The sequence below is a fragment of the Botrytis byssoidea genome (genome assembly GCF_014898295.1).
Source record: "Botrytis byssoidea strain MUCL 94 chromosome Unknown BBYS_018, whole genome shotgun sequence".
Classification (NCBI taxonomy): domain Eukaryota; kingdom Fungi; phylum Ascomycota; class Leotiomycetes; order Helotiales; family Sclerotiniaceae; genus Botrytis; species Botrytis byssoidea.
Window position 1 is genome coordinate 653,867 of NW_024065859.1, and position 27,863 is coordinate 681,729.

The 27,863-nt window shown below is 42.6% G+C and overlaps 7 protein-coding genes across 7 annotated transcripts; 2 read left to right on the forward strand and 5 right to left on the reverse strand.

The window, feature by feature from the left end:
- Nucleotides 1-500: 500 nt before the first annotated feature.
- Nucleotides 501-3,018, reverse strand: EAE97_008573 (uncharacterized protein; the record flags this gene model as incomplete). The annotated part of the gene is made up of 2 exons (XM_038879088.1): nt 501-1,311; nt 1,366-3,018. The coding sequence occupies 2 exons, from the start codon at nt 3,016-3,018 to the stop codon at nt 559-561; spliced, it is 2,406 nt and encodes an 801-aa protein (XP_038730170.1). The 3' UTR covers nt 501-558.
- Nucleotides 3,019-3,635: 617 nt separating this feature from the next.
- On the reverse strand, nt 3,636-7,188 carry EAE97_008574 (uncharacterized protein; the record flags this gene model as incomplete). Its single annotated transcript, XM_038879089.1, has 8 exons — nt 3,636-4,516; nt 4,583-5,456; nt 5,612-5,706; nt 5,766-5,903; nt 5,977-6,316; nt 6,366-6,530; nt 6,580-6,788; nt 6,837-7,188. 8 exons carry the CDS (start codon nt 7,186-7,188, stop codon nt 3,636-3,638), a joined length of 3,054 nt encoding a protein of 1,017 aa, XP_038730171.1.
- Nucleotides 7,189-8,095: 907 nt separating this feature from the next.
- On the forward strand, nt 8,096-8,950 carry EAE97_008575 (uncharacterized protein; the record flags this gene model as incomplete). Its single annotated transcript, XM_038879090.1, has 6 exons — nt 8,096-8,154; nt 8,222-8,332; nt 8,384-8,400; nt 8,463-8,608; nt 8,665-8,745; nt 8,819-8,950. The coding sequence occupies 6 exons, from the start codon at nt 8,096-8,098 to the stop codon at nt 8,948-8,950; spliced, it is 546 nt and encodes a 181-aa protein (XP_038730172.1).
- Nucleotides 8,951-9,843: 893 nt separating this feature from the next.
- On the forward strand, nt 9,844-14,717 carry EAE97_008576 (uncharacterized protein; the record flags this gene model as incomplete). Its single annotated transcript, XM_038879091.1, has 3 exons — nt 9,844-9,997; nt 10,104-14,287; nt 14,337-14,717. The coding sequence occupies 3 exons, from the start codon at nt 9,844-9,846 to the stop codon at nt 14,715-14,717; spliced, it is 4,719 nt and encodes a 1,572-aa protein (XP_038730173.1).
- Nucleotides 14,718-16,079: 1,362 nt separating this feature from the next.
- EAE97_008577 (uncharacterized protein) lies at nt 16,080-16,715 on the reverse strand (the record flags this gene model as incomplete). Its single annotated transcript, XM_038879092.1, has 1 exon — nt 16,080-16,715. The coding sequence occupies one exon, from the start codon at nt 16,713-16,715 to the stop codon at nt 16,080-16,082; it is 636 nt and encodes a 211-aa protein (XP_038730174.1).
- Nucleotides 16,716-17,388: 673 nt separating this feature from the next.
- EAE97_008578 (uncharacterized protein) lies at nt 17,389-19,672 on the reverse strand. Its single transcript, XM_038879093.1, has 4 exons — nt 19,545-19,672; nt 19,279-19,489; nt 18,009-19,222; nt 17,389-17,952 (listed from the first exon to the last, which is right to left on the reverse strand). The coding sequence occupies exons 2-4, from the start codon at nt 19,359-19,361 to the stop codon at nt 17,552-17,554; spliced, it is 1,698 nt and encodes a 565-aa protein (XP_038730175.1). The 5' UTR covers nt 19,362-19,489; nt 19,545-19,672; the 3' UTR covers nt 17,389-17,551.
- A 4,802-nt stretch (nt 19,673-24,474) lies between these two features.
- EAE97_008579 (uncharacterized protein) lies at nt 24,475-26,681 on the reverse strand (the record flags this gene model as incomplete). Its single annotated transcript, XM_038879094.1, has 2 exons — nt 24,475-26,369; nt 26,601-26,681. The coding sequence occupies 2 exons, from the start codon at nt 26,679-26,681 to the stop codon at nt 25,080-25,082; spliced, it is 1,371 nt and encodes a 456-aa protein (XP_038730176.1). The 3' UTR covers nt 24,475-25,079.
- Nucleotides 26,682-27,863: the final 1,182 nt, after the last annotated feature.

Sequence of the window (27,863 nt, forward strand, 5' to 3'; positions counted from 1 at the left end):
AATAAGGAGTTGGCGGAGTGCGAATGAGTCGTATATGTTAGACACCAGACAAGATGTTGGGATTGGGTAGCATGGAAACTTGAGACTTGAGACTTGGGCATCCAAAGGGATACGTGGAACACGAAATGCCTGAACGCGTTATGATTATGTATGGCATTGCGATGTGCAATTTGGGGAAGTTATATATATCGGTATGGGAGATGTGGATATTAGAGGATGAGATGAAAATACGAAAATTAATATGTTTATTGATATAATGATATATGTATATCATATTGCATTGAGTATTGTTTTTTTTGGGTGATTATGATCATCCTTTTGAGTGAGTGTGTCTGCTTGAACTTACAAGATTATTCTGAGTGTAAGACTGTACATGGAATTTCCAGGCCTATGACCAACGCAGTCGATGTGATATTTTCTGTTTCACAGCATGTCGAAAAACATTAAATCAGGTGTGGAAAAGCATTAATCAAGAATTCACAGTTGGCTCATACACACGTAACAAAACAATGGATTGGTATCTCAACTTTTCTCCGCTACTGGTATTAATCTACACATCTATTTCCTCTTTGCTCCTCCCGTTCTCATAGGCCTCATAGGTTTCTTTCCACCTGGTCCAGGAGGTTTTCCACCCTTAACCTTCTTCTTCCCCTTCTCCTTAGCCAAGACGCCCTTTCCATCTCTCTCCTGTCTACCTTTCTTCCAGATCCTCCCCTCTAATCTCTCTCCCTTATCATCCAACTTCTTCTTATCTTTATTACTCAACTTGCCCTTTTTCTTTCCTCCCACCACGCCATTCAATTCCTCAACACCCAATTTCTTCGCCGCCAACTTCTCCTTCTCAGTCTCAAACCATGTTCTCTTGGGTCTTCCCTTGATTTCCGCTTCGTGATCTATGAAATTTTGTCCCTTGCGAACCTCCATTTCTGCTTGCGCAAGAATCTTATCTTCTTTTTCTTCTTTCAAAATTTCTTCAATCTCATCTGCCATCTCATCAACCTTCTCGCTCCAACTATCTGCCTCGCTAGCCTCGATCACTCGACTGACAACCTTGGCTCCTTGTGTACGACTAGACTTTACTGCTGCTTTGACAACTTTACGATCGGGTTCTGCGGCAATAGTACAAGCGCGCCCTGAACGGCCAGCACGAGCTGTACGTCCGACACGATGAAGATAAATGTCGTGAGATTGAGGGGCTTCGTAGTTGATTACTGTGTCAACACCCTTGATATCGAGACCACGGGAGGCAAGATCAGTAGCGAGAAGGAATGAGGCTTTTCCATCACGGAATGCTTCTACACTTTTGATACGCTGAATTCATTAGTTAGTGGAATATTAGTGACGGGAGTAGAAGTAGAAGCATACCTGTTCTTGACTCATGCTACCGTGCAATTCAGTAGCTTTGAGACCGGACAATCCAAAGATAATACGTGCTCTATGAGCTTCCTTCTTCTGTCTAAAGAATACAATGACTCGATCAGTGTAGACATTTGCGCAGAGATACAAAAGATAACCCATGCGTTTACCCTCTCTTCCTGGACGAAGACGAATGAACTCTTGTGTCAAAGTACCCGCAGTTGACTTCTGGGAATCAACAAGTAGTCGAACAGGTCGGTTGAGACCAACACGGATAAGGTTGTCTACAGATGAAGACATTGTTGCAGAGAATAACATAGTCTGTCTTGACTTAGGAATAGTCGTTAAAATTTCATTCAACTCATCGGCGAAACCAGCTTCAAGCATTCTATCGGCTTCATCGAGAACAAGAATCTCTAAGGTATCGACAGTAAAACTTGGGGAATTGCGCATGTGATCGATGAAACGACCTGGAGTAGCAATAATGACATCTGGACGAAGACGTAATTCAGCTTCTTGGACTTTCAAACTAAGACCTCCAACTGCCAAACAAAATTTGATATCTGTATGACTTGCGAGTTTCGTAGCGACTGCATGACATTGGATTGCCAATTCACGAGTTGGCATAAGAATAGCCACTCTACTAGTTGGCACTTTCTTTGGTCTGTATAGAAGACGTTCAAGAACCGGAACGATAAATGCTGCTGTCTTTCCAGAACCAGTGACAGCACCACCAACAACATCCTTTCCAAGTAAAGCAACAGGTATAGTTTTCGATTGAATTGGTGTAGGTTGCGTGAAACCGACAGTGGCAAGACCTCGAAGAATTGGTCGAGATAATGACATGCTTTGAAATGTTGTATTGAGTTCTTGTTTTGCACCCTTGACTGGCTTTTCTTCAGGAGCGAAAAATGCTTCTCTCTTAGCAGCTTCTTCTGGGTCATCGTCCATATCCTCATCTTCGTCGGAAGCCTCGGAAGCAGCATCGTCTGGGTGAGGTGCCGGAGATGCGACTGAGTCGTTATCTGAATCGTCATCTTCTCCCTCTTCATTATCTTCTGCATCAGAATCATCCTCTGCTCCAGACTCTTCCGCAGATCCGGCGCCCATTCCAAATCCATCTTCGGCCATGAATTCATCATCTTCATCCTCAAAATCCATACCCTCGGGCGCATCTTGTTCTTCGTTTGAAGCTATGGCGTCTTCTTGGTCTGCCATTACTTCATCATCTGCTTCTCCCTTCTTTCCAGATGCCTTCTTCTTTTCTCTTCTTCGTGCAATGATTTCATCAATATCCACTGCTTTTTTATCACCTCCATTGAGTCCCTTCTTCGCTCCATCGAATCCCCAACCCTCAAATTCCTCTAAATCTGCGCCACCTGTTCCGTCTGCTTCCAATGCAAATTCAAAATCGGAATCCATTGCCCCATCATCGGCATCCTTAATTCCCCATATTCCCTCTTCTTCCACCTCCTCTTCCTCAGACTTCTTCTTTGACTTTTTGGACTTTTTTGTAGAAGCAGTATCATCGTTGCGTTTGCGTTTTTTGTTCGAGGAGGGATCTAGAGGCAATTCCTCTTCAACCACATTAGTTAAGTCTTCGCCTTCATTATCTGATAGTGTGAGAACAAAGTCATCGTCGCGATTGCGTTTGGGTGCCATGTTTGGATTATACTGTCTTAAGATTTTCGATCACTGGAGAAAAAAAGTTAGAGGGTGGTTTTACCGCCTGGCAGAATCTTTTTTTGCTGACTAAATTGGTTAGTTTTCAAAGACTGTATAAAATCTCGGGCACGACAAATGATGTGAATAAATCATGCTTCATAGTTAGGTATAATAGGAGGAAAATCACAATAAAGCTTCAACAGAGGAACAGATCTTGATTTCTTGGATTATTTCCTGTGTATTTCTCAATTTAAGTACATTCAGCTCAATAGAAGCTCCGTCAGATCTCGTTCGTTAACTGCAGATCTTTGAGAATTTTAGCACCAAAGGGTAGAAACTCCTCGCAAATTGTATTCCATCGTTCAATGCTTCCATTCTTTCCTTCATTTTGTCAACTCCGAATTCTTCACATTCAACCCAGAGTCTTTCCCTGATTATCACACTTGAAAATACAAGTAATTAAAGTCAATATGATCCTAAGCGCAGCCGCCTTCAGAGTGATGGAATCTGCCATAGTGTCACATTGAAAAGAAAAGAAGAAAAATGGAAATAAAGGGTATTGGATATTCGAAAGTCGAGACTGTCTCGATCAATCACGCTCATGATTAAGACAGTTAGACCATATGTGTGAATTCTCCTGAATGCTCGAGTTCCTTTTGGAAGTGCACGACGTCGAGCCACTCTACTGGACTCTTTAATACAGAAGTTCGACCAACAGAAATGAGTCGAATTTCATCCAGGAACCAGAAGTTGCGCAAGAACTTCTTCATCCACTCGTAATTGATGTTATCCTTTTTGACGGGAACCTCGATGATCAGTTGGTGACAGCGAGCGCCACAACCGTGGCCGTAGGCACGATCATTATCAGGGTTGAGCCAGTTGTATCCACCATGACTAGACCAAGCACGACTTGAAACCACGAGGAGCCGATCTAGAACACAACCACCGATTCCCTTGCGAGTATATTCAGGGTGAACATAAAAGTGTAGATTGTGTGTAAATCTGGATCGACCGTTAGATTTTCCAGTAAGTCCACAACCACGAATCTCGGTGTATCCAAAGCCAACGATATTCTCATACTGCGGTAACTTGGTCTTGGCCTTTGGATTGGCGGATTTCGCTGGAATACAACCTTTGACGGCAACCACGAAAGGTAACTTCTCTTTTTTGGTGACCTGAATGAGGAAAATAATGTCATTCTCAGCGACTGGCTCTTGATCCTCTGTAATATAAGACTCGCGAATGTAATGGTTGTAAATCTCCAAAATTTGCTTTGCATCAGCTTCAGTGGCGGGTCGTAGATAAATCTCAATCTTAGGGGCAGATGTATTTGACTCGGGTTCTTCTGCCATTTGCCGCACATAGTGAGCATTACTTGCTATGACAGATTGTTCTTGTGCTTTTCGAGCCCTCTCTACATGCTGGAAGTAAGCTGCTGCATTTTTGGCTGCAGTCTGATGGAGTCTCTTTTGTTCATCGGAGGCATTCGAAATATCTAGCAGCAAAGTTAGTTCATCAAACCAAGGCCAAGTGCATGAATATTTCAAGGAAACAAACTTACCAGGAATTGTTGGCTCATGATGGGGTGCTTTGGAAAGGACGACGTTATTGACAACGAACTCGCCAGATCTAAAACCTTCGGCAGAGGTGTCGATAGTAACTGTGACTGGCTGCACAGGGCTGACATTGTTAGACCACTCACGGATATAAGATGGAATATAAGTAGAATCGAAAGCTCCACGCTCCTCCCAAATTGGTGGTGTACACCATTTACCATCCCAATCGCACAAGGTCAAAATTGCATCTTTTGTTTCAGATAGACGAACGCCTTCCTTGGATTCTGTACCAATGTCGGCCTTTTTCAACTGGTCGCCAATGTCAGAAAAGCTAGAAATTGTCCAGAATGGAGGCGAAGAAACTAAGCTAACAGCTTGATCTAAGTTATCCATAAGTTTTCCATTCAATGGATCGTTGACTTGTGTGCTGGTAAGAATGGCAGCCTGTTTCTCCTTTGGTGCGAAGCTGTGAACAGCCATGTGGGAAACTTTGTCCTGGGAGGACTCGCCCTTCAAAGCAGGTAAACTAATAGCAGCATTCGTATTGTTATCATCAACCGTGCTCATTACACTAACAACTTTCTCAGTAGAAGGATTTGCATTCAAAATATTTTCCTTCTTGGTGATCGGGGGATCTGCGAAGCGGCGAGCAAGAAACACACTGAAATCGGCTGTTCCAGCAGCTAGCTTGCGCTTTTCTGCATTTGCTTCGGCCTTTGTCGGCTTTCTTGGGACAGGCTTTGGTGATATAGGCTGTGGAACAGTTTGTTGTTGTGCTCGTACCTCCGCATCTGCAGCCGCTTTGTTCGCAATGAATGTCTGGAAGTCTTCATCTGCTTTGCTTAGAGTCTTGCCTTGAGTCAATTTTGAAGTGGTCCACTGTATAAATGTGCGTTAGCAAGATTCGTACTCTTCAGAGTCACGACAGGTACAGGGATGAAAGAGAGGTGTATCGGAGAATTGAACATCAAATAGATGGCAAAGATCATGTGAAAGCGAGAGAAAACGGACAGATCAAGTGTCAAATTGCTTACAGAGTTGACTGGTGCGGGTATTAGAGGCTTGTTCGACATGTTTGTGTCTGAGTTCTGTCTTTGAGGAAAGGTCGACTTTTCAGTACTGGGGAATTCTGGATAAAGCTATCAGTAATTGTTGAATCAATCTGAAGCTAGCGCCAATACAACCTACCTAACTTGTGCTCAAAAGTATTTTTGATATTTGAGTTGACTTCCTCATCTGTAGAGGTTTGAGGCTGCTGGGAAATTGAAAGGGGAAGGTGATTCGGAGAAGCGGGAGGAGACTCAGATTCTATTTGCTGTATATTCACTAGTGCACAATTTTGTTAGCGTTAACTTTTTCTGATTCTGAAGACTTTTTCAGTTTTGAAAGTGAATTGTACCCTTGAAACTTTCGGCTTGTGTTGTTTGTTTTGAAGCAGCGATAGACTTTCTCTTCAAATCTCTCTCTTGTTTATCCTTAAGTAGCATTCGCATAAACTCGTCTTCCCTCATCAGAGAACGACCAGAGATGACTGTCTGAGTGGGGGCAGCCAGTGGGCACGACTCACTACTTACACCACCAGGAACTAAAGCTTGCACGGGAGAGCTGGTGATGTGCGTAGCTGGGATAGAAGATGGTGCAACAGAACCAATAGCAACAAAGAGCTCTTGGCTTGCGACTGAGATGTTTTCATTAACTTTAGTGTTTGCTTTGGCATCTGGGATAACAACAACAGGAGACTGAGTTAAAGTTAGTGATGTGAATAGATGATGGAATCAAAAGCCATACCAAGGCTGGGACCATGACAGCTTTATTGGCACTGTCGACTCTGGGTGAATTGGCATTTTGAGATTTACCCATACGCTTGTGAAAGTCTGCCATGAGCCTCTGCTCCATCAACTTCTCAGGAGTTGGCTTCTTGACTACGCCATCCTTGACAGCAGCGGTTGAGCACTTGAGTATATAGTCAGTAATAGCAACAGAAACTAAGAGGTAGACTAACTGGAGCCAATGAAACACCACCGCCGCCACTAGAAGGCGATTCCTCGAGACTCCGAGGGGTGAAAGACTTGGCTGAACCACTCAAAGAAGGAGATATACTCTTCGGCTTAGTGGGGTTAGAGATGATCGCATTTCCCTTGAATGCACTTTCCCCGGAACTGCTTTGAAAGTTGAATTTGTTGATGGCGTTGTCGTGAACCTTAGGAGAAACTTACACAATCAGCGAGCGAAAGAAGGGATATGGGGAAAAATACTTACAGCGAGAATTCTTTAAGCCTCCCAGCTTTGACAACTGAGATGCCAGGTCGTTCTTTCCTGTCGACACGCTCATGTTCGCCATATTTGGTGGCGGTGAAGGTGTATGTCTACACAGGGAGTTGTCATCCAAGTCGAGATTTCTCGGACCGCCTGGTGTGACTTGATAAAGCTTCTGATGACCAACTGCGAATCTTGATGAACCAAGACCGTTTACCTTCCCGGCGATCTCACGCACCTCATCTTTGAATGCTAGATAATCTTGTTCGAAATCTCCTCGGAGGCGTTTGATGCGGGCCTTCTCAAACTCCTCGTCTCTCTCTGTTGAAACTATTATTTTAGAGGGGTGTTCCATTGCCTTGAGACTATTATAAAGGCGAGATTAATTGCACAAAGATGCCTGGTGAGGAAGAGTATAAATTGTAATCGACAAAGCAGTAGAGTGTCGCGAAAAGGAGTGGAACTGCAAAGTGATTCGCTATCTGTGCGTGAAATATTGAAAAAGACGGATAAGATGAACAGTGAGTAAAGTAGATAGTAATTCTGTCCGTTTTTATAGGCTGTTGAGGAAAATACGAAGAAATTGATACCAACTTTGTAGAAGAAAGAGATACCTTCAACGGAAAGTGACAACAAGGTACCTAGGCAATCTTTTATTGTCGTGGCTGAGTCATTGTTCAGTGTTATTGAGACGAGTCCGAAGGTGAGTATATTACTACCTGGTTAACTGAAATGAGGTGTGTTGTGGAAGAGTGAATGGAGTGAAATAGAATAATCGGGAGGGAACAGAAATTGAAATGCTTCATGGATGTTGGGACTTTTTCTTCTTCGAATTAGATCAAACTTTCGAACCGAGAGAAGAGTAAGAGGAGTTTCCAATCTATGAATCACAGATCATACCATATGTCTATCATTAATTACATTGTGAAAGAATGACTACAATAGAGATTGTGGTTTGAATCGGGAAGCTACAACTTGCAGTATCGAAACATTGACATCTCGTTGCGCAGACTGACGAGCACGCGAGAACATCTCCAGCAGCTGCGAATGACCATTTGATCTATCACCTACCTACTGGTAGCGAATAAATCTTCATCTACCAACTGATTTACTTTTCAAACGAATATTGAAACCTCAGAACATGAGAATATATCACGTGATTTGTTGTCTCTCCATAGAATGTGAGCAGAACGCTTCATTTCTTCCCTGCGATGAACATTTGAGAGCAATACCAACGACGACATAGAAAGATTTTGGTAAAGATGTTATCGATATTACGCAAGGCGAGACTCAAGGACAAGGAGATGAGAATTTTGATGCTGTATGAGACTGCCATTCCCTCTGACAATCCTTCCTTGATGATCATCTTTTTCTAATTTTTCGCACAGCGGACTGGATAATGCTGGCAAGACCACGATAGTCAAAAGAATCATGGGCGAAGATGTCAATACTGTGAGCCCAACACTGGGTTTCATCATCAAAACTATTGAGCACTCTGGGTACATCTTATGCTACCTATGAAGAAGTTACAGCACGCTGACCATTTAAAGTTACAAGCTGAACATTTGTATTGCCTCTTTAACTTTCCGCTATTTCTAGTGAAATATATACTGAACCTTACAATTGTAGGGGATGTTGGTGGTCAAAAGACTCTCCGATCATACTGGAGAAACTATTTTGAGAAGACTGATGCTTTGATATGGGTGGTTGATGCCACTGACCATCTACGTATTGAAGATTGCAAGGAAGAGTTGCATGCTTTACTGCAGGAAGAGGTTTGTCAATAGTAAAGTATTGAGTTTTTACAATGCCAATAACTGACACTCTATAGCGACTTTCTGGGGCGAGTCTTCTTGTATTTGCCAACAAGACAGATGTTAATGGCTGCATGACCAAGACCGAAATAAAAGATGTGAGTGAAGACCGAAAGACATGCAGGCGTAGAGGTCGTCGTCAAGAGAAGTGGACATACTAACCGGAAATAGATGTTGGTGCTAGATGAAATTCGGACGCACAAATGGCACATCATTAATTGCAGCGCGATCACAGGCGATAATTTGGACGAAGGACTGACTTGGGTTGTCGAGGACTCCAAGGAACGATTATTTCTATATTGATGTCGGTGAACGAGTCGAAAAAGTCCACTACTACCGAAATAGAATACTAGGTACTTACTATACCTATACGGAGTACAATGTACTAGACCACTGGTGGATCTCCGAAATTCGTTCAACCCAATACTAGGAATATCCCATTCAACTCATTTTAGTGACATAGTTACGAAAAGAAGAGATTTGTTTATTTTAATTTGGGACTTCTCTAGTGTCATTTGATTCTGTGCCCAGCCCAGCTTACTTATTAGATGGGTGTACGGGTACGGGTACCTTAATAACCTTACCCCTTTGTGAAAAAAATTGATAATCGGGCCAGGATCTTCTTTGTTTTGGGTCATAGGAGCTTCTATTGTTTATTGTTTGTATACGACGTAAGCGCGTAATTGTGTGACAGCCGCCGCTCCAGGAACGGCACGAAGTACACCCAGTAGATATTGATCAATTATGAATGTATTCACAGGTAGGGAGATAGGTAGGTAGGTATAGAATATTCGAAACTTATCGTGAGAAGTGTGCATCAATACATCTGTCATGACTTTTTGAAGCACGCAAGTATACGACGATAGAATATGTGCCACGTTTTATGTATGTACAGTTGTAAAAAGAAAAAATGGCAACAACCCAAGGTTGTATCCATACCTAGGTATCTATGTGCTCGTAACCTTACTTAAATGAAAGCTTGCAGCTTAAGTTATGAACTTTATGAAACCTTGACCAAGCGAACCTTGGAAGCTTCAACCTTCCTTACTAGAACAATCCTTTGAGGTACTCAACAACCTCGACCCCTCGTGCAAACGCGTTTACCCCGCCGAGTTGTAACTTGGATTGTCCTGTTTTCTAAAATACACCATTTAAATTTCTTCTCCCGTGTTGTTGTGCCGCCGCCTCCTATAAACATGTCGAACACCGAAGGAGAACCCGATGTCAATGATTTCTTGCAGCGTATCAAGGAATTGGGCAATAAACGGGACCAAGAAGACGAAGACCGCACAAGAAAGTTAGAGGAAGAGATATTGCAAGGCAGAAAAGAAAGACAAGCTCGCAGAGCTGGTAATTGATTTCTATTTAAACTTTCTTTTCAGAGACATTGTTCCGCCCGTCGCCATACTATAATATGATAGGTCAGAAAGGTACTTCTTGCTAATGTTTACTTCAGAAAGGGCATTATCCATCTCACCTACGAAGTCCTCTCCTATGAGTATACCTAGAAGACCTATATCAGGCATTCTTTCAACTTCAGACGACCAATCCTCTGAGTCTCGGCGCGGGAGTGTTGTTGACAACGACGTAGACGAAATGGCCTTAAACTCAGTGCCGGATTTGAAGCGGACCTCTCAGTTTAGAGATTCACCGTCAAATGCTATGCCCTCAAGAAATTCACCTTTATCATGGGCTCGCAGACCAGAACCTTCCGATAAACCGCGGAGTCGACCTTTATCCATGGTTGCTACAGATAGGGTAATGCTATCGAAAACAACTACACCGACACCTGAGAATACCACGTCTGCCGATGATAATACCCCTTCTCGAGAACAAATTGCGCAATCACTAGTATCCAAAGATCCAGCTTGGTTCAGGCAAACCGCCGATCGAGGCGTTAATTCACCAGCTTACAGAAAGAATCAGGTAGAAGACGAAGAGAGAGCAACACACGGGTCAATTCAGATGCCAGGAATGGCTCGTAATAATTCTACGCCAGACAAGGCACCGAACGAGGTCAAGGATTATTCTTCAACTCCTACAAGATCGCCCACAAGGCCTCCGGCAAGGAATAGCATTTCATATGGAAGTGGCTCTAGAATGTCATTTCAGAGCAACCCGGGTGTTGGCATGGGATCACCAATTCCAGTGACTGACGCTCAGAGATTGGATCCACCTGCTGCTGATAGTTCGTCGGACACTCGAGGCCTAGCAATGTCACCTTCGCAGGGTCGCATATCGCCCGATAGACTAGACCGACCCAATTCTCCAACCAAAGGAATGGGTGGATTTGTCCAAAGTGCGATGATGAAAAGATCGGAGAGTATGAATAAGCGGTGGTCTGTTGCTTCACCATCATTAGATCGGAAGAATTCGTCTTTTGATCCTACTGCGGATAACCAATCAACTTCTCCCTCGAGGCCTGCGTCAAGACCTACCTCAAGCCATGGTGAACTCCACCGCCCGGGCACAGCAAGCTCTATGAAAAGCAATGTAACCAATTCTACGATGAATGATAATTCCAACTTCATGAGACCATCTTTGGCAACAACCAGATCTTACACTCCGGCCGAAGCTAAAGAGATAGATAGTGGGAATCAATCGCCTCCAGCAGATGATAGTTTGCCTGTTAGTCCTACGAAAACTGCGGACTCAAGACGATGGAGTCCTACCAAATCTAGTTGGCTCGAGAGCGCGTTAAACAAACCTGAATCACCGAAACCTAAAGCCACACCACCGCCTCAACAACCATCGTGGATGTCAGAAATTAACAGAGCAAAACAGAAAGGCAGTGTCGACTTGGGTAGAAGTCAGACCGTGAAGCACGAAGTCAACATTGGTGGGCTAATGAGATCTCCTCCTCCTGGCGCATTGATAACGCCTTCAAGTATTCGAGGCTTCCCAACAGCATTTTCTCCTGGCATTACACCACAGCGAAACATCGAGAGCATGATTAATCAGGATAGTAAGAGCGCCGCTGGAAATGCAAAAGCCGAAAGGCCATCGACACCCTCCACTTCCACTCCCATTTCTGACACCACACAAAAATCCAATCCAAATTTCACATCCACCCCATCTGGAACAACCAAAGCCAGTTTGAATTCACCTGCTAGTTCAGTGAAAGTCAAGCCTACAACTCCTCCAAAGAATGATTTCCGTTCTGTTTTGAAATCACGCCAGGTAGCTGCTGATGAAAAGCCCAAAGAAGAGCCAGAATTTAAGAATATCTTTGGTCAACTACGGAGGACGAAGACTCAAAGTTACATTGCGCCGGATATGCTCAAGGACAATATCACACGTGGAAAGGCAGGTCTCAACCTTACTGGAGGTCCTGTAAAGACTGAACGTAAAGATGAATTCAAAGACGCGATATTGAAAAAGAAAGAGGATTTCAAGAAGGTACAAGCTGAGGGAAATGGAGTTTCGAGATCTGCCAGTAGCGAAAGTCGGGAGAATGTGGTACCTGAAGCATTGCGGCGAAGAAACACCCTTGGAAGAAATGGTTCCGTTTCTAATATTGCATCGACCTGGGAATCCAGTTCACCACAGCGGAATGCTTCTGCCAATCCCACGCCAAACTTAGTCAAGGAGACCAGTGCTCCAGCACGCATGCAAGAAAAGAATGCAATTGGAGGTAAGCTTGCTGGACGTTTTAATCCTGGTCTCGCAGATTTACTTGCCAGGGGCCCGCCTTCACTTGCTAGTGAAACCTCAAGATCTTCAAGTGCCTCGTTATCTCAGCGCACAATCAGTATGAGCACTTCGACAACTAATCCCGAATCGAGCGAGAATGGACCACAACTCACACATATGACTAAAGGGCGTGCCCGTGGACCAAGACGAAAGGCGCCATCTACAGCCGCACCAGCCCAAGCAACATCAGCGCCAGAACCCGAAGAAAGAGCCGAAGAAAATGTTCCCGCTACATCCCCTACCAAGTCTATCGTTGCGTCTGAGCAACTTTCATCGCCTGCTACAAGCCCAATAAAGCAGACAATTTCAGCCTTGAACACAGAACAGGTGCCAGAAAGCACTCCCGTTTCTCAGCCTTCATCACCACGGAAGCTAGATATGAGAAGACGATCTCTTTTCCTACAAGAAGCACCAAAGAATAAGGATACACCATCGTTGGAAGCCCCTAAACCACTTTCTTCCGTCAAAATTGCTAATTTCCCCGAGAACACGGTAAAGGCACACCACAACAAGCTCGAGGCAACAGTTTTGCCAGATCCACCAAAGCCAGAGCCCCTAGCGCCTGCCAAATCTCCATCACCAACCAAAATCTATGAGGATCGTACATTCAATGAACCTGTGTCACCAGAGACTGCAAAGCTTCGTCCTGCTCCGTTATCCCCAAGAAAAGCAAATTCGTTAAAATCTCCACCGCAATTCTCACCTCATTTTGATCAGCCACCACCACTCAGTCCATCGAGATCAGTTAAGCATACTGCAGCATTGTGGGGTCGATCCACTGCAGAACCACCTGCTCGTATACCTTCTCCAATACAATTGCCAACCTACGAAGATGAGAAGGCTGCTTTAGTAGGCGCAGGTTTACGACCTACAAGTCCATTGAAACGAAACAAGTCTCATGAAGACGATAAGATAAAACTAGCAGGTGTAGGTTTACCGCCTATTAGTCCGTTGAAGCGAAATAAGTCTATTGATCTAGGACTACGAATGGGACCAAAATCTACAAAAGAGTCAACACCCGCGCGCGCTCTTCCCATCCCTCCAACCAAAACACTAACATCACCAGTAATAAGCCCAGGTCTTCGTTCACCCAGCATGGCCTACTCTCCAGTACCTCAAGCATCTGAAGCGTCCCAACTTCTTGCTGATTTCTTCGGTGAGGAACCCAAGCCAACCCCAACTTACTCAGTCGATACAGCAAGGATTTTGATGGCCCGACAAGATACTATCTCAACGATACGGACATTGCAATCCAGTCTATTTTATTTATTTGGGGATGGAAAGAGGCAGTCTGTTCCTACTCACCAAGAGCGTGTTCTTTTTGAGCGTGAGATGTACTTATGCCCCCATACATTTACCAATGCGACTGGTAGAAAAGTGACAGAAGTATACTGGTGGATTGGGGATGAAGTTCCTGAACACGTTGTTACCGGCGTCGAGATATTTGCTCAGAGAGAAGCCAAAGGTTTTGGTGGAAAGTTTGTTACATTGAGACAAGGCAAAGAAACTCCAGAGTTTTACCAAGCTTTAGGTGGTATCATCATTATCAGGAGAGGATCTTCTAACAAGTATGATTCTCTCGCTCCTCATATTCTCTGCGCAAGACAACAGTATGGAATGTTGGTATTTGACGAGGTTGATTACTCTCCTTCAGTCTTATGTTCCGGATTTCCATATCTTATATCCTCGCCATCAGGCAAGACATATCTATGGAAGGGTCGAGGTAGTACCGCTGAAGAACATGGTTGTGCAAGGCTGCTCGGAATGGAAATATCGATGACTGGTGATATCGAAGAAATTGAGGATGGCGATGAACCTTCGTCATTCTTGAGAGTGTTCGAGAATTGCAAACAGATTCCACAATCAGCTGATCACTGGAAACTTAAGCCAGCCTATAATAAATATTCCGCTCGTTTGTTCTGTGCTACCGCTACAGGAAAAGAACAAGTATGTCCTCGGTTTCTTCTATGCATAACCTCCCACTGACATATCTCAGATCATCGAAATAAACCCCTTCTCCCAGGCTGACCTCTTTCCAACTGGTATTTTCATTCTTGATGCCTTTTTCGAAATCTACATTGTCATCGGGGCCAAAGCTCAGTCCCAATATGGCCCCTTCCATACCGCACTTCAATTCGTACAGGAATATGGGATCCTTTCAGCGGGCATGGAAGATCGTCCTTTTGTACCTGTTTCAACAGTAGTCATCGAAGGGATCCCGAAAGATTTGAAAAGTGTGTTTAGAAAGTGGAGTGAGGGAAGAGCCCCAACTATTACTGTACAACCGAGCGTGAAACAAGGGGGAACTGATTTGAAGAGAGTGAGAAGTTTGAGGGTCGTGCCGTTGACGGCGGCATTGGAGGCTACGAGGGGTTAGACGAGTATGGGAATAGTCGTGTATTATCTACTGCTTTTTAAGGGGTGACTCGCTTGGGATGAGTGGATTGCTTGGTGCTTGTATTTTTAATTTGCTGGACTTTAAATTTGACGCAACTTTAGTAGTGGATAGAAACACACACGTGCATGGAGGAATGGATTGGAGGAGCATATTTGTTGCGGGTTTTTGTTTCCTTGCTTTGTAAGATACATCATTTGACACGCGTATACTCCATGGAGTACACTTTTGGGAGGTGGGGGTTATTTTGAGGTTTTACATACAGATAGTGTAATTGTAAGAATTCAATATATTTTCTGTTTACGTTAAGGTTTAGGTCGGTGTGTGTGTTTGTGTAGATTCATTTTCGTGAAGAGATACGAGGAGAATCACTGCGCATGTTGTGGTGTATTACTACCATATGAGATGATTCAAGAAGAACCAAAAGGAAGATTTGGGCATCTGAATAGTGTGATACGATCTGATTAAAAATTAAAAATTAAAGATTAAAGAACATAAACTAGGGTTTCTATCAACGAGATGATAGTTGGATAAAATTTAGATACATGACGTCGAGATCTCTTTATAAATTAGGAGGAAGAACCCCAAGGGTTCGGATAAGCATTGTTATTAAGAGTGTTGTTGCATGTCGAGTCTATCTCGAGAATGGGAATGAATATCTAGGTAGGTATCGATATCGGTATTGGTAATGTGCAGTGATGTGATGTGACGTGGTGTAGTGGGAGAGTGGTATGATATCTACTAAGTAGGTAGATGCTGATTTCCTTTTCGCGGGTTTCGAGGAGGAGGATCCTCTTGGATAGAATTGATGGGGCAGATGGTTCCGCAGGCTCTGGTTCGAGGGCTGTGGAGGTGTGGTGTGAAGATCGCGAGGATTGGGGCTGTTTTCGAACGGTTGGGTTAGGCGCGAAGGAATATTTTGGTATTAATGGATGTTGATTCGTGGCGGTTGATGTGGTGTCTAGCTTGACGTAGCAGATGAGGGTGAGCGAGAGTAGAGAATCTTCTTCGCGACTTCGAAATAACTCCGGACCCCGCTTCATCGACCTCTATGCGATTGTATGCCCAAATACGATTCCGATCCACTTACAATGAACGATAAGCTGTATTTAAAGATACGCGGCTTTCCAGTGGATATAGAATGTCGTATGTACACTGTGGATAGTAAGACCTCGAACAGTTGGTAATAAGGACGGCAACTAGATCGTGAACAAGTGTGACGACTGATAAAATGTCGCGGCGTTTCGAACATTGGCAAGGCGGAAGCTAGTCGCTCACTGGTCAACACAAAGAAACGTCCAGTTGTGGTGTGGGAGAGTCTCGGGCGTAGTCGTATGTGCACGATTAAGCCTCAAGGAGCTTTTGCAAGTGCTTTGCATGTTCCTCTTTAAGCTCATCACTTAAAATCCCTATGTACACCCCATTGCACATTTCCGCGGAATTTTGTAGCATTGAGCATTTGATCACATCATCCACTTTACGGAGTGTTATCTCGTTCACTACCGGAAATATGCACTTATCCATCGTTTTGTCAGTAAGGTGTTTGTATTCATCACCGCCAAAGCGAAACATTTTCCTTGCGACAATCCATCGAGCTTCGGAGCTGGTATGAGCATGTCTTAACATCAACTTGCAGCTCCAGATAACTTCTTCCTGTGGATATACAAATTGAGTCAAGTGACGGCTATCTTCGTGGACTTCGATGAGTGTGGTGTTGATTGCAAGCTTCCATATAGTTTCTCTGATTTCTGTAGGTAACTTGCGGAATTTAGTGAGCTCGTGTAATTGAGAAGAGGCTTTCACATTCACGCTCTCACGATGAACTGCCTCTACATCGTTGACGTCATCATCGATAATATCATCATAAATCTTGCATTGCTTGTAATTGTGCTCCTTATCTTCTTTGTCCGGGTTTGCTTCGCTTCCACGTATTCTCCTAAGCTCTTGTTCGCCTAGGTGCTTATTGTGAGTGACCTGCATATTTAATTGTTGCAAGGAGGTAGGCGTGATTAACGTCTTTTTGAGTATACGTTATTGTAATAGATGAAATAGGAGAAGTAGAATAAGCTTCCTCTGGATAGATGGCGTATCTTTCTCAAGAAATAGAATCAAAAACGGCAATCAATATGATTTCAAGTCTGATTTCATTGGAAACTAAGCTTGAGGAGGGTTTCGTCGTGGAATTGAGAATCGACTTGTCGTAGGAGTAACATACATTATATTGTGCATTAACTCGAATTGAGAAGATATGTGATCAAGAATTGTTGGATACACGTTAGGGTATTAGAAAAGAATTATTAATTGTCATGAGGAAAAATTACAGATGAAAATCCCATAATCTGTAGGGAATCTGGGGATTTAAAGGTTCGAGGAAAAGGCGGCTGCGCAAGCTAGTCGTTAGAGTGAAGCTAAACACGCTCGAGACACGGTAGTGGAAAAAGCTAATCTTTGGACTAACATCAGTTTCTGTGGGTACGAAAGAATAGAGAGAATCATAATAACTGGGACACTGATTCACGACTAGTAAATAAAATCACCTGCAGTGCATGGTATAAGAAAATGGGAATCAACAGTAGGTAAATATCGAGATGCTGCCCAAAAGAATCAAAACGAGGGAATACCACCCACAGTATGAAAGGGGAAAATGAATTCTGGAAGCAAAGATGAGTTTGGATATATAAAATTAATCGCTGCACAAACATTTCTTGGTCATACCCCTGGATATCTAAACGGAAAACAAATACTGAGGCGTCTTCTATCTCTACAATATAAGTATTGCGTCTCTTGATAGACTTTCATCATCCTTTCGCATATAGTTAGGGCCAAGAAATTCCCAGAGTAGGACTTCCGCCAAGCATTTCGAATAATTCTATGTCTTTCATTTCATTTGGTAGCCAACTGAACTCCTCCAGATTCGAGAAGTCGTCTCCATATGTGCATCGAGGAGGTTCTATTCTCTGGGTTTCAGAAATTTTCCATTCCCATTGCATTTTCTCGTTCAGGACAAGGTTTGCTAACTCACTCATCTGCATGGGTCTTTCTGAAACCGGGTATACTTCTCTAGGTTGATAAATCAGTTTCTGTTCGAGTTTCCAGAAATCTCGTACGAGGTTGATAGTCGATGAGCTATCCCACATCCCCTCCTTTCTTGGATATCGCAGTAGAAGTTCCAATGCTTGGTGACGAGTTATTTCATTGAGCGATTTAATGCAAGTGACTGATCAGGAAGTGGAATCAGTATTAAGTTATAACATTGTAGACTAGACAACTTACAATATAACGGAGCAATCAACCCCAAATCTGTTGAGAATGTGAATGCAGGTCTCCCAGCTTTAGCATCTTCCTCTGCAGCATTAATCAAAGATCTCGCAAGACTGACGATGACTTGGAACTCCGAATCAAACACGGCGAACTTTTTGGGTTCGTTGATGAAGTCCTTGATCATTCGAGGATCGTCTGGGTCTAGTTCGGTAACCCTAGCCATAATATGCACAGTTGCATAATGTACTTTGCAAAGTGCAGCACCCCTCAATTGTTTACTGTCAAAAGTATGACTGTGGCTTTTCATGAAGTTCTCAAATGAGACTCTCCAAGCGTCCAATTGCGTGCGAGATTTTACATATAAATCCATCGCTGATTTTGGTTGACAGGCGGAAGGAAGGTTGCCATCCCATAAGTAGCCGCCTCGAAAAAGGCTATCAGATGCGTGAAGGAGGCTTCTTCTTGCTGCATTCAGGTTTTTGAATTCTCTCGGTATAATATTTTCTCGAGTACTGATAGTTGATATTACTTTTGCGAAGGCCATGCGTTCTGGAGTTTCTCTGGTATCGATGTACAGAATAGCTTGTATGCAAAGTCTCATGAACATGGGCACAATGTTTTCTTCTATCAGATCCTCGTCTTGAGAATTATTTCGTAATCGCAAATTCTGCAAAATCTTTAAGCCACTCTGCAAATGCATCACTGCGCTTGAGAAATGACCGCGTAAAGAATCAAAACAAACGAAAAGAATACAAGACATTAAAGCTGTGAGAGGTTTCTGTTTGCCTGCCGCTAAAGACCGTCTAAGGTGCGAAATGGCCTTTGTATATTGACTTGTAGCGAACCCAAATCCTGATCTTGCAGCATCGCATTTCGTCGCAAGATCTAATCTTCGGTTCGAGAAATCTTCGTGGAGAGTTCCAAGCCCTATGATAGCATGCCGGAGAGATGGATCCACAGAGCTTGCTTGCAATATGAGATGATTCCAGAAAGAGGGATCAAAATATCCACTGAGCTCTGTTGCTGTATTGGAAACAAAGTACTGAAAACCTCGCCGTTCATTTACAGTACCAGGTAAAGATGTAGGGACTCGTTGGATGTCTGTCAATGTTTGTATTTCCGGGCTCAACCTTTTTAGGTCTGTGGAATACCCATCACATTTTCGTCCAGTGGAAACACATCGTTCACATGAAGGCTTGGCTTCATCGCACTTGACTCGACGTATCCTGGATCATGTCAATTAGGATCATTCTTTGGCTGGAACAACATTTCAAATTCATACTTGCAAGTTTGGCAGCCTGTCTTCACTTTGGGTCCACATCTCCTAGATCGGGGTATCATTTGATTAGGGGTTTCGATAGGCATTGTCTCTTCAAAGCTTTCGAAAAATCTCCGGGGGATCTAATCGAATTGTCAATGATGCCGGGAATGAATAATCAAGTAAATACGATGCAACCTCTCACACGAAAGTAGAAAAGGCTTGGAATGGAAAGCTAAATGTCCCTATGTCAATATATACATATATGGCACTGCCCACCTGGGCATTACATGAAAATCTTACATGCTCCCCTTTCTTGATACTCAGCCTTATGTGATGTGGAGGGTGCATGAGATGGTGCATATAGAATTCCACCAATCTGTAGGCATTCTTTCCTTGCCTGAGATATTCTAAATCAAGAAACCTCTTGACACTGTGAAATTGAGTTAACTCGGAAATCCTCTTTGCTTTGCCTTCGGCAGCAGCCTCGCCTGAGCCACAAGGCTAACATCGCAAAAGATGCGAGTGAACCAATGAAACATGATTATATAATGTCTTACTAAATAAATCTCCATCATTCACCGCCTCAATTAAGCTATCTTAAGTATCTTGACTCCACATTTGGCGTCGACTTTTATGTCAAAGAATGGGATTCATTCTCCAAATTCATACTTCAATTTAATGCTCCACGCGCTCCTCTTCTAACACAGTCAGATCTTACAGATTAAGAGTAATTCAAGTCCTTGGCTGAACGGCGCAGAACCCCGAATTGATGACCTTTGATGGTGTCCATGAACATGAAAGGTATAGAAAGATATAAATGAAGAAGGCCCAGCTCTGATTTTACACTCGTGCACTTACAGATCTCTCTACGGGCCATAAGATTGATTGCTTTTATTTCTTTAAGTATGAGAGCCAAAAAGGGAAAATCAACGAGTGTGAAAAATCATAGGTCAAAAATCTAAAGATTGAAGATCGACTCCGACACCTGAGTGATTCGAACACTCGCTCCCGAGGGAAATGCCTGACTCTGTTTATACAGTAGCAGGGCATCGCGTTAACCACTCCGCCAAAGTGCCAAATTTATATAATTCTATATATCCAATTGTGTATAACTTGTATTCGGAAAGACAGTGGGGATTTGAGGGTAACTGGTTTGGTTGAGCGGGTGTGGTGGAGCTGGCAATATTCAAGAGCCCGCATGGATCCACATAGCGCGGCTATATGCACATAGGATTTCCATCGCTCAATATCATTTGCAAACGTTATGATAGCTTCAAGGTTAAGGCCCAACAGCTCCAAAAACGTTCCGAGGATCTGGTTGATCTCATCTTGTATATGAGCCTCACCCTGCGACTTGCAACAAATCTTTGAGGGCATGTAGTTTTGATCAAGTGATGATCAGCCTCCCCCGATCCTTCACCATGCAAGAACCCACGGCTACCTGATCGATCTAACGGATCTAGCATTGAACGAATTCATTTCAAGATCATCGGCAGGACGCACTGCGTGGCAGCTGGACTCACATTTATCACATCGCCATAAACATAACCCTCGATTGTTTGGTTGGAGGGTATCTTGATGACAGACAGGTACCATGACGATTGAGCATGGCATGGATCTGATCATTGCTTTCCGCATTAGCAATAACCAAGTTGGTCTATAGCACAAATATAATGTATTTGATTCCATACATATTACGACTTGTTCCAAAGTCAGAGATTTACCCTGTGCTGCTTGCAATGGATGAAACCTTATACCCTGTACCTCCCCCTTCTCTCCTGGGCCCTGCAAGAAAGTACTAAATTGTTTCGATTATTCAGTCCTCATCATCTCTCCTTGGTGAAGAAGAAGAAGAAGAAGAAGAAGAAGAAGAAGAAGAAGAAGAAGGAAATCGATCATCTGATTGACTTTCAAAGCAAAACACTATAATCTGAGGTCAATTTGATACTATCAAGGGAATTCCTGATTCGCCTTCCATGATCAGCTTGATATCTACCAGATCCTGCCGATTTCTTCTTTTCTCTCCTCACTAGGGAGAAGAAAACTCCTTCCCTTCCCTAATCAAGGAGAGGAGAGGAATTTGAATACTCTAGACCTTACTTGCAGATACATTATGTGTGGTTAGGTAGCTCTCAAGTGTCAAGGACAAAAGTCCGGCAGGGAAAGTTTCTGCTTTTTAGATATAATTCATTTCGATAAGTCCTTCCGAAAACTTGAAGTTGTATATATAGCTAACCCTTGAACTTTTATTATTATCTTCATGATTTTGTAAGCTTTTGAGTTTTTCATAATTATCTTTTTCAATATCGTTATTGCTAATATATCTTTCTTAGAACAATTTCAAAGTCAATCTTTATTAATATTATAATAATGATATCATAATCCAATTTTTACAAGTGAAATTCTTTCACAATATTTAAGGTAGTATTAATCATATCTAGCCCTTCGCTTCTTATTGAAAACAATATTTTTGATATTATATATCTGATCGTCTTTCCGGATGTAATCAGGCTGTGGGTAAATAATGGTTAACAATAGCAAAGTTTTGATAATATAGCTACTTTACCTAGGTATGGACTCTTTTGGTAGGTAGTGTTTTCAGTATACGGCTCTAGGACTTCAACTAGAATAATTCAAAATTGAAGGCTCTGTGCAGAAAAAATGTTTCAATCTGGAAGGTAAAGCGATGAAAACTGAGATGGTAAGTCAATGAGATTGTTGGACTATAATTTGGGGGGTGATATGGTTGCTTAATGTTTGACGATGTTGATTCAATGTTGGTTTTTGATACGAATCCGTACTTTATCATTGTTGTTCGTTTAAAGAAGAGTTTTTGAGATATCTTGGAATTGATAATGTTCCGCTTCACCAAATCCAGTGATGACTAATTATCACATGACGCACGGCTTCAAATGGCTTCACATCACATGGCTTCATATCTAGGATTGTAGAGCTATTCATGAGCTACAATCATGAACTAGGTATTTAATGATAACTTATTTTTTAATGATAAGTTCTTAGTACAACAAGCTGCTGTGATATAAGTCCTAAGATGCCTAGGAAAATAATAAGGGGAGTAGTAAGAGACAAAGGTTGTATCTTATCTTGGGTACAGATCACACAGTTTCATTTTATTAGTGGTGGCATAATCCATGATACATGCATCACGTAGAAATTGATGGCTGGAGATAATATACAATTGTAGATTCAGCAGTTGAGGCCAAAGAAACTTTTGCTATTTGAGAAAAGATTATAATTTGAATAATGAAAATGGAGTTTTGAAAGAAGATATTACTATATCGGAGTACATCTACTATGTATAATGGAGATAATCGTAACTTGTCTATTCGTGCAGTCAGAAAGCATACTATACTCCGTACTCTATTCACAGATATGTGCTATAAGGTGGTAGGATACAAGATGATAATTGGTGGCCTCACATTTGGGTGAGTGGAGTGTTATATGTATGCTTTCTATCTGCACGAGGATAGGTAACTTATATTATTATGAGTGATAATAAGATAGCGCACCTAATATGTTGTCGCACTTTCGAGGCTCCTCAGGCAACTCCCTTCGGAACCCCGAAAGTGCTAAGGAGACCGGGGTTCGACTCCCCGTCAGAGAGTTCAGCATAGAATTCCTTGAATCTCATATTCAATTTTATTTTTGACAATTTTTTGTGTCCGATTTTTTTTGTGGTTGTGGCAGGCAGTCTTGACGTTTTTTTGCTAGCCGAGGCGATTGGCACGTGATACGTTAACCTGAACCGATATTCGGTTTGATTGCTAACCTCAATATCGACAAATGATTTCCTCTCTATAGAAAACGACCACGAACAAAGAATTGTATTTGGTAATGTTAAACAGACTGTCAGCCTTTTCTTACCCAACGGAGATTCAAGTATGCTCTCATATGCGCCGAAGGGAGTAATTAGGCCCTTGAAGTGTTTTACTGGTGGTCAAACTTCCTATTCGCTTGATTAAGATATACATACTTCTTTCTACTGCTTTCGAGTGTCCAAAAGGAACTGAATATATAGGACTAGACGCTGCAATTCCTATATTCTCTGATGATTTGGGTGATTGATGAATGGACTGTAGTTACTAGTATTTTTGCTTGGATCTCGGGAATCTCAACGCTCACGGATTGGGATTGAGAATAACGGAAAGTCTATATCTTCTCGTGTATTTGATTCTCTGGTTCTGCAAGAAGTGGATCGGGGAATCATAGATATAATTATCAATCATCAATCTTTGATTCCAGACAAGAACACACTAAAGTTCCCACATATTTCCAACTATCCCCCTCATAATCTCATCTCTATATCTCTCTATCAAAATCACTGGGTTTCCTGTACGGTATTCCAATCCCCTTTGAAAACACTATTCGACACCAGCTTCATTGAATGATCAAATCATGTCAGATGGTCTCGATTTTGGAAATACTATTGGCACATTTGAAACCGGTACAAATCAGATACCTTCCTATCATACCCCTCCCATCTCTCCAGAAGGAACACACCTCAAGTCTAAGCTAGATAGCCTTATTGATCCTTTCTCTATATCCAATATCTCCAAGTATGTACGAGCTTGAGGGTTAAATATAAGCCAGCCCGTAAGATCACATCAAGATGTACGACGATGAAGCTTCAAACCAGTGACTTTACATGAATAATGCGCAGTCTATTCTTGTCTTGAAAAATAATCTTGCTCGGTAGGTAGTTGTGGGTATACTTTTGGAGATGATTTGGATCCATATATCGCGCTTATTGCCATTAGGCATATTATTCATCGATCGGCTCTTGGGGCGCGGAGTTGTCACTGTCTCAAACCAGATTCTACCAGTCTCGTCTCATCGATTGCTAGACAAGAGGTTAAATGCCCATCACTCAAGCACCACACGCTGGTACTTGAAAATTAGAGATGGCTCTGTGAGAAGTAAAAGAAAGGGCCTTCTCCGCGTACACCGTAGGATGAGCAAGCAAATCTAGAAATGCGATAAAGCTATTTCCAAGTTGCTCGAGCGCTGATGAGATTGAAAGGTAAATTATCCGAGACACATTCGTTAGCACCAGAGGGACCAAGTATTCACCAAAGAAACTCTTCCTCCCCACAATATCAAGATATTCCGAACATAACTTACCATCTCTCATATCACCCTACCAAATGACACCCATAACAAAACAAATGCCAAACATCAGCAACACACCAGCATACATAAAGTAGGCAATGAAAGCCAATGCATTCTTCTATGGAAATAGCTATGTACACCAAGATTATGAAATCCCTCGCTATCTTGCTGCAAGCAGCAGAATTAACCATTACATTTTCTCTGTATCCTATGAACCTCTCTCTCTGTCTCTAGGTAAGATACATCTTGTATATCCTCCTGGAACCTGCAGAATTTTCTGCACTATCGTGATATTTGTAATTTCGTAGTAAGTGGGGGGGATGAAAGTGGAAAATCGTTCCGTCTATACATATGTAGCATGTGTAATATGTATAAACAGTCGAAGTATCCTCGCTCCAACGCCTATGTTTTCGTAAAGTCGTAAAGTCGTATGGAGAATCAATTCATAAGTCTCTTTTTCTCTCTCCGTCTATCGATCCGTCTATCAAATCCTTGATCGATGAAACTTTTTTGCAACAAGTTAAAATCCGTAAAAGACAATATAATCTTACAAGCCGTCGAAGTCCTTGTATCCCCAATCTTATCTCCTAGTCATCCTCAATTATCCTTCATCACTCATCTGTTGTCCTCCCAAAACCCTGCTCCCTTTCATCTCCCATCCCCCAAATTCTCAAACAGAATTGACACTAACATCAATCCCACAAATAAGACTCCAGATCTCTCCCCGTCTCCCTCTCATACACAACCCCCTCAAACTCCGGTTTTCTCCAACCCACGACATCGCGTTCCATCATATTCATGTAAGCTCTATACGCGCCCAAACTCATGTATTCATGACAACCCGGACAGTCGAAATACTTCTCTGCCCTTCCTTCCCAATTATTATCGCAAACATGATCTCTGCTCAAGAACTCCGGGTCCTGTTGCACAAACACTCCTTGCCTATAATTGAAAACTCGAGGAGAAGAGGAAGGTTCTGTCATCCATTCTCCGTTATCAATAGGATGATGACGACAACGCTCCCATGTGTCTTCTCTCGACAAGATGCTGAAACTCTCAACACCATTATTCTCCCAATTGTAACTAATCTGCGGATATCCTCGGATCCTTCTCAACTCAGGTCTCTTACAAATGGGCGCATAAACAATTTTAAGGGTTTTCAGCTCCCTCAATTTTAAATCCGAGGACTTGGAACGATGACTCCAATCGCCCCAGAGGAGACGGAGTTCGATTGGTGAATCAATAAGTGAAGAATCGATTGCAAGATGTTTAACATCACTCAATGGATGACGAGCCGCCGAATCATTGGCCCCAAAGATCGCCTTGGTAGTCGTGAAATTACTAGTATAAGGACTCACGTCTTCAATAGAAGTTGCAGCTCGTCGAATATAAACAGTATCAACATCGAGATCTACGTAAATTCTAGCCCCACATGCTGAAGGTGGGAGAGCCAACTGTTTGAAGAGAGGGAGGAGTTCATCGCGCGCTTCGCCGCAGGTAGAGAGAACTGCAGGAATGGGACTAAGCGAAACGAGTGACTCTGTTGGGTGGTCATAGGTGAGGTGTACAATGCGGGGGTGGCAGGCCGCAAATTTCCAGATCTTGACGCGTAATTCTTTAGGGAGGAAGGGGAAAAGGCTGAAGGTTGTCGAGGTTGAGGAGCGGAGGAACATTCTTGGGAGGGTTTCTGGTAAGGGCCAAGATAGTTGTTGAAGTTCTAGGACTGGAGTTCCGGGAAGTGGTGATTCAGAAATTGACGATTCAGAAATTGGAGGTGTTAAAGGTGGAGTAGCAATGGTATCGACCGTTGAAGCATAAATCGATTCATTTCCCATAATGTCAGTTGCAGAAGCATAGATTGATTCTCTACCCATGGTGACGTTTAAGTAATCATGATAATCATCAGTGAGCGGAGGTGTTGCTGGTGCTATGATGAAGTTCGAGCCATCATTGGGTAGTGGTGGATTTGTTGTTTGCTTTCGCTAGAATAATTGTTAGAAATGTTTGTGGTTTGCGGGATACAGGAATTGATGGTAGTAATACAGTTTTGGACCACAACATCGACAATCTTGATATCATTTTTGATTCGATTCGCAATCACTGCTGTAATTTTGGAAGACCTGGCCGAGATTCGCAAGGATATGAAGCACCCGAGCATTTTCTGGTGGTACCTTTGGAGGGAAAGAAGGGAGAAGGGGATGGAAGAAACTTACAACAGACAACTTTTGGAGGTTCTGTAAGATTCCTCTTTTGATTGACCTTGGACTAAGTGAATGGAGTATTTCACCTGCCATTGTAGGTGATGTACCGTTGAAACCTTTGCAGCTTTCTATAGTAGATATTCGAATACTTGTTGTTAGAATTTGCGTAAAGACAGATCGGAAGAAGATTGTTGGAACAGGAAGATAACAAAGACCTGATATGTGAAATTGTTTGCAGACTTCTATTCACTCTCGAGGCGCGCTTGATTTGAAAGAGATCAGAACGTGTTACCCACATGCTCTCGAATCTGGTAGGTGGTGATCTTGATGCGAAAAGTGAATCTGTATGTTATTGATAATCGGGATAAGAACTATCAAGGCGTGTATCTTCTACTGTCCTTGTGCTGTGCCATGTTATGAAGATGTTTTAATCTACCGAGAAGGGTATTTGCTTGAAGATGGTGACAACAGAACTTTCTGGCATGATTGTTCTAAACGAAAGGACAAACAAGTAACGGCACAGCCCCCACGTTTTTTTGACCTTCAAGCAGATTCGAGATCATAACTCTCATGGATAGTGGTATGATAGAAAAGATTGCCATGGCAACAATGGAAATGGTACATAACGTGTACATGATGAAACATAACATTGATATATGGTCTTCATCTTCACATATCAAAACATATGATTGAGCTGCCAAAGATGAAGTTGATGAAAAATGCTGTAACTTGCCTTTAAAGCTTGTTATAGCTTTGGAAAAACGCGATTAAACAATGTCATTCAACACGACGAGTACAAGAAAGGAAGATAGCTGAACATCATGAGTCTATCAAGGACGCATAGCTCTGCTCCAATACAACTACAAAGCAGTATAAAGAACAAACACGAGGAAGACCTGCAAGTAAGAGGCTGCCTTGATCTCCAAGTGCTTCTATGTTTCCCTACATAGGTAGCCTTTCCAATATCATGTGCCTCCAGCTACCTATGTAGGTTAAGATCTTCTCATACCGCTGTACTTCAGATGATAGTCGTCTGTATATGAGTCAGGTTCGTGGGTAGAGGGAGGGGTAGAGATTCAACCAGGGAGTTATTCACCAATAGTGATCGACGCCGTTGACCTTGTGATGTTGCAATATCCTCATTTGATAAAGATATACATAGACATCCCTATGATGCTTGAATATACCAAAGTCCGCATTACTAGAAAGAACTAGAAAGACGAATATCATTGTAGACAAGGGAACATGGCCATAGAAAGTGCGGATATTTACGTG

Excerpts from the sequence above, each read along its gene's own strand:
- EAE97_008578 (XM_038879093.1), bottom strand. The coding sequence starts at position 19,361 with ATGCCTATCGAAACCCCTAATCAAATGATACCCCGATCTAGGAGATGT. Across the intron at positions 19,223-19,278 it reads ACAGGCTGCCAAACTTGCAA|GATACGTCGAGTCAAGTGCG; the intron begins GTATGAATTTGA and ends GACATGATCCAG. Across the intron at positions 17,953-18,008 it reads GTTGATTGCTCCGTTATATT|TCACTTGCATTAAATCGCTC; the intron begins GTAAGTTGTCTA and ends CTTCCTGATCAG.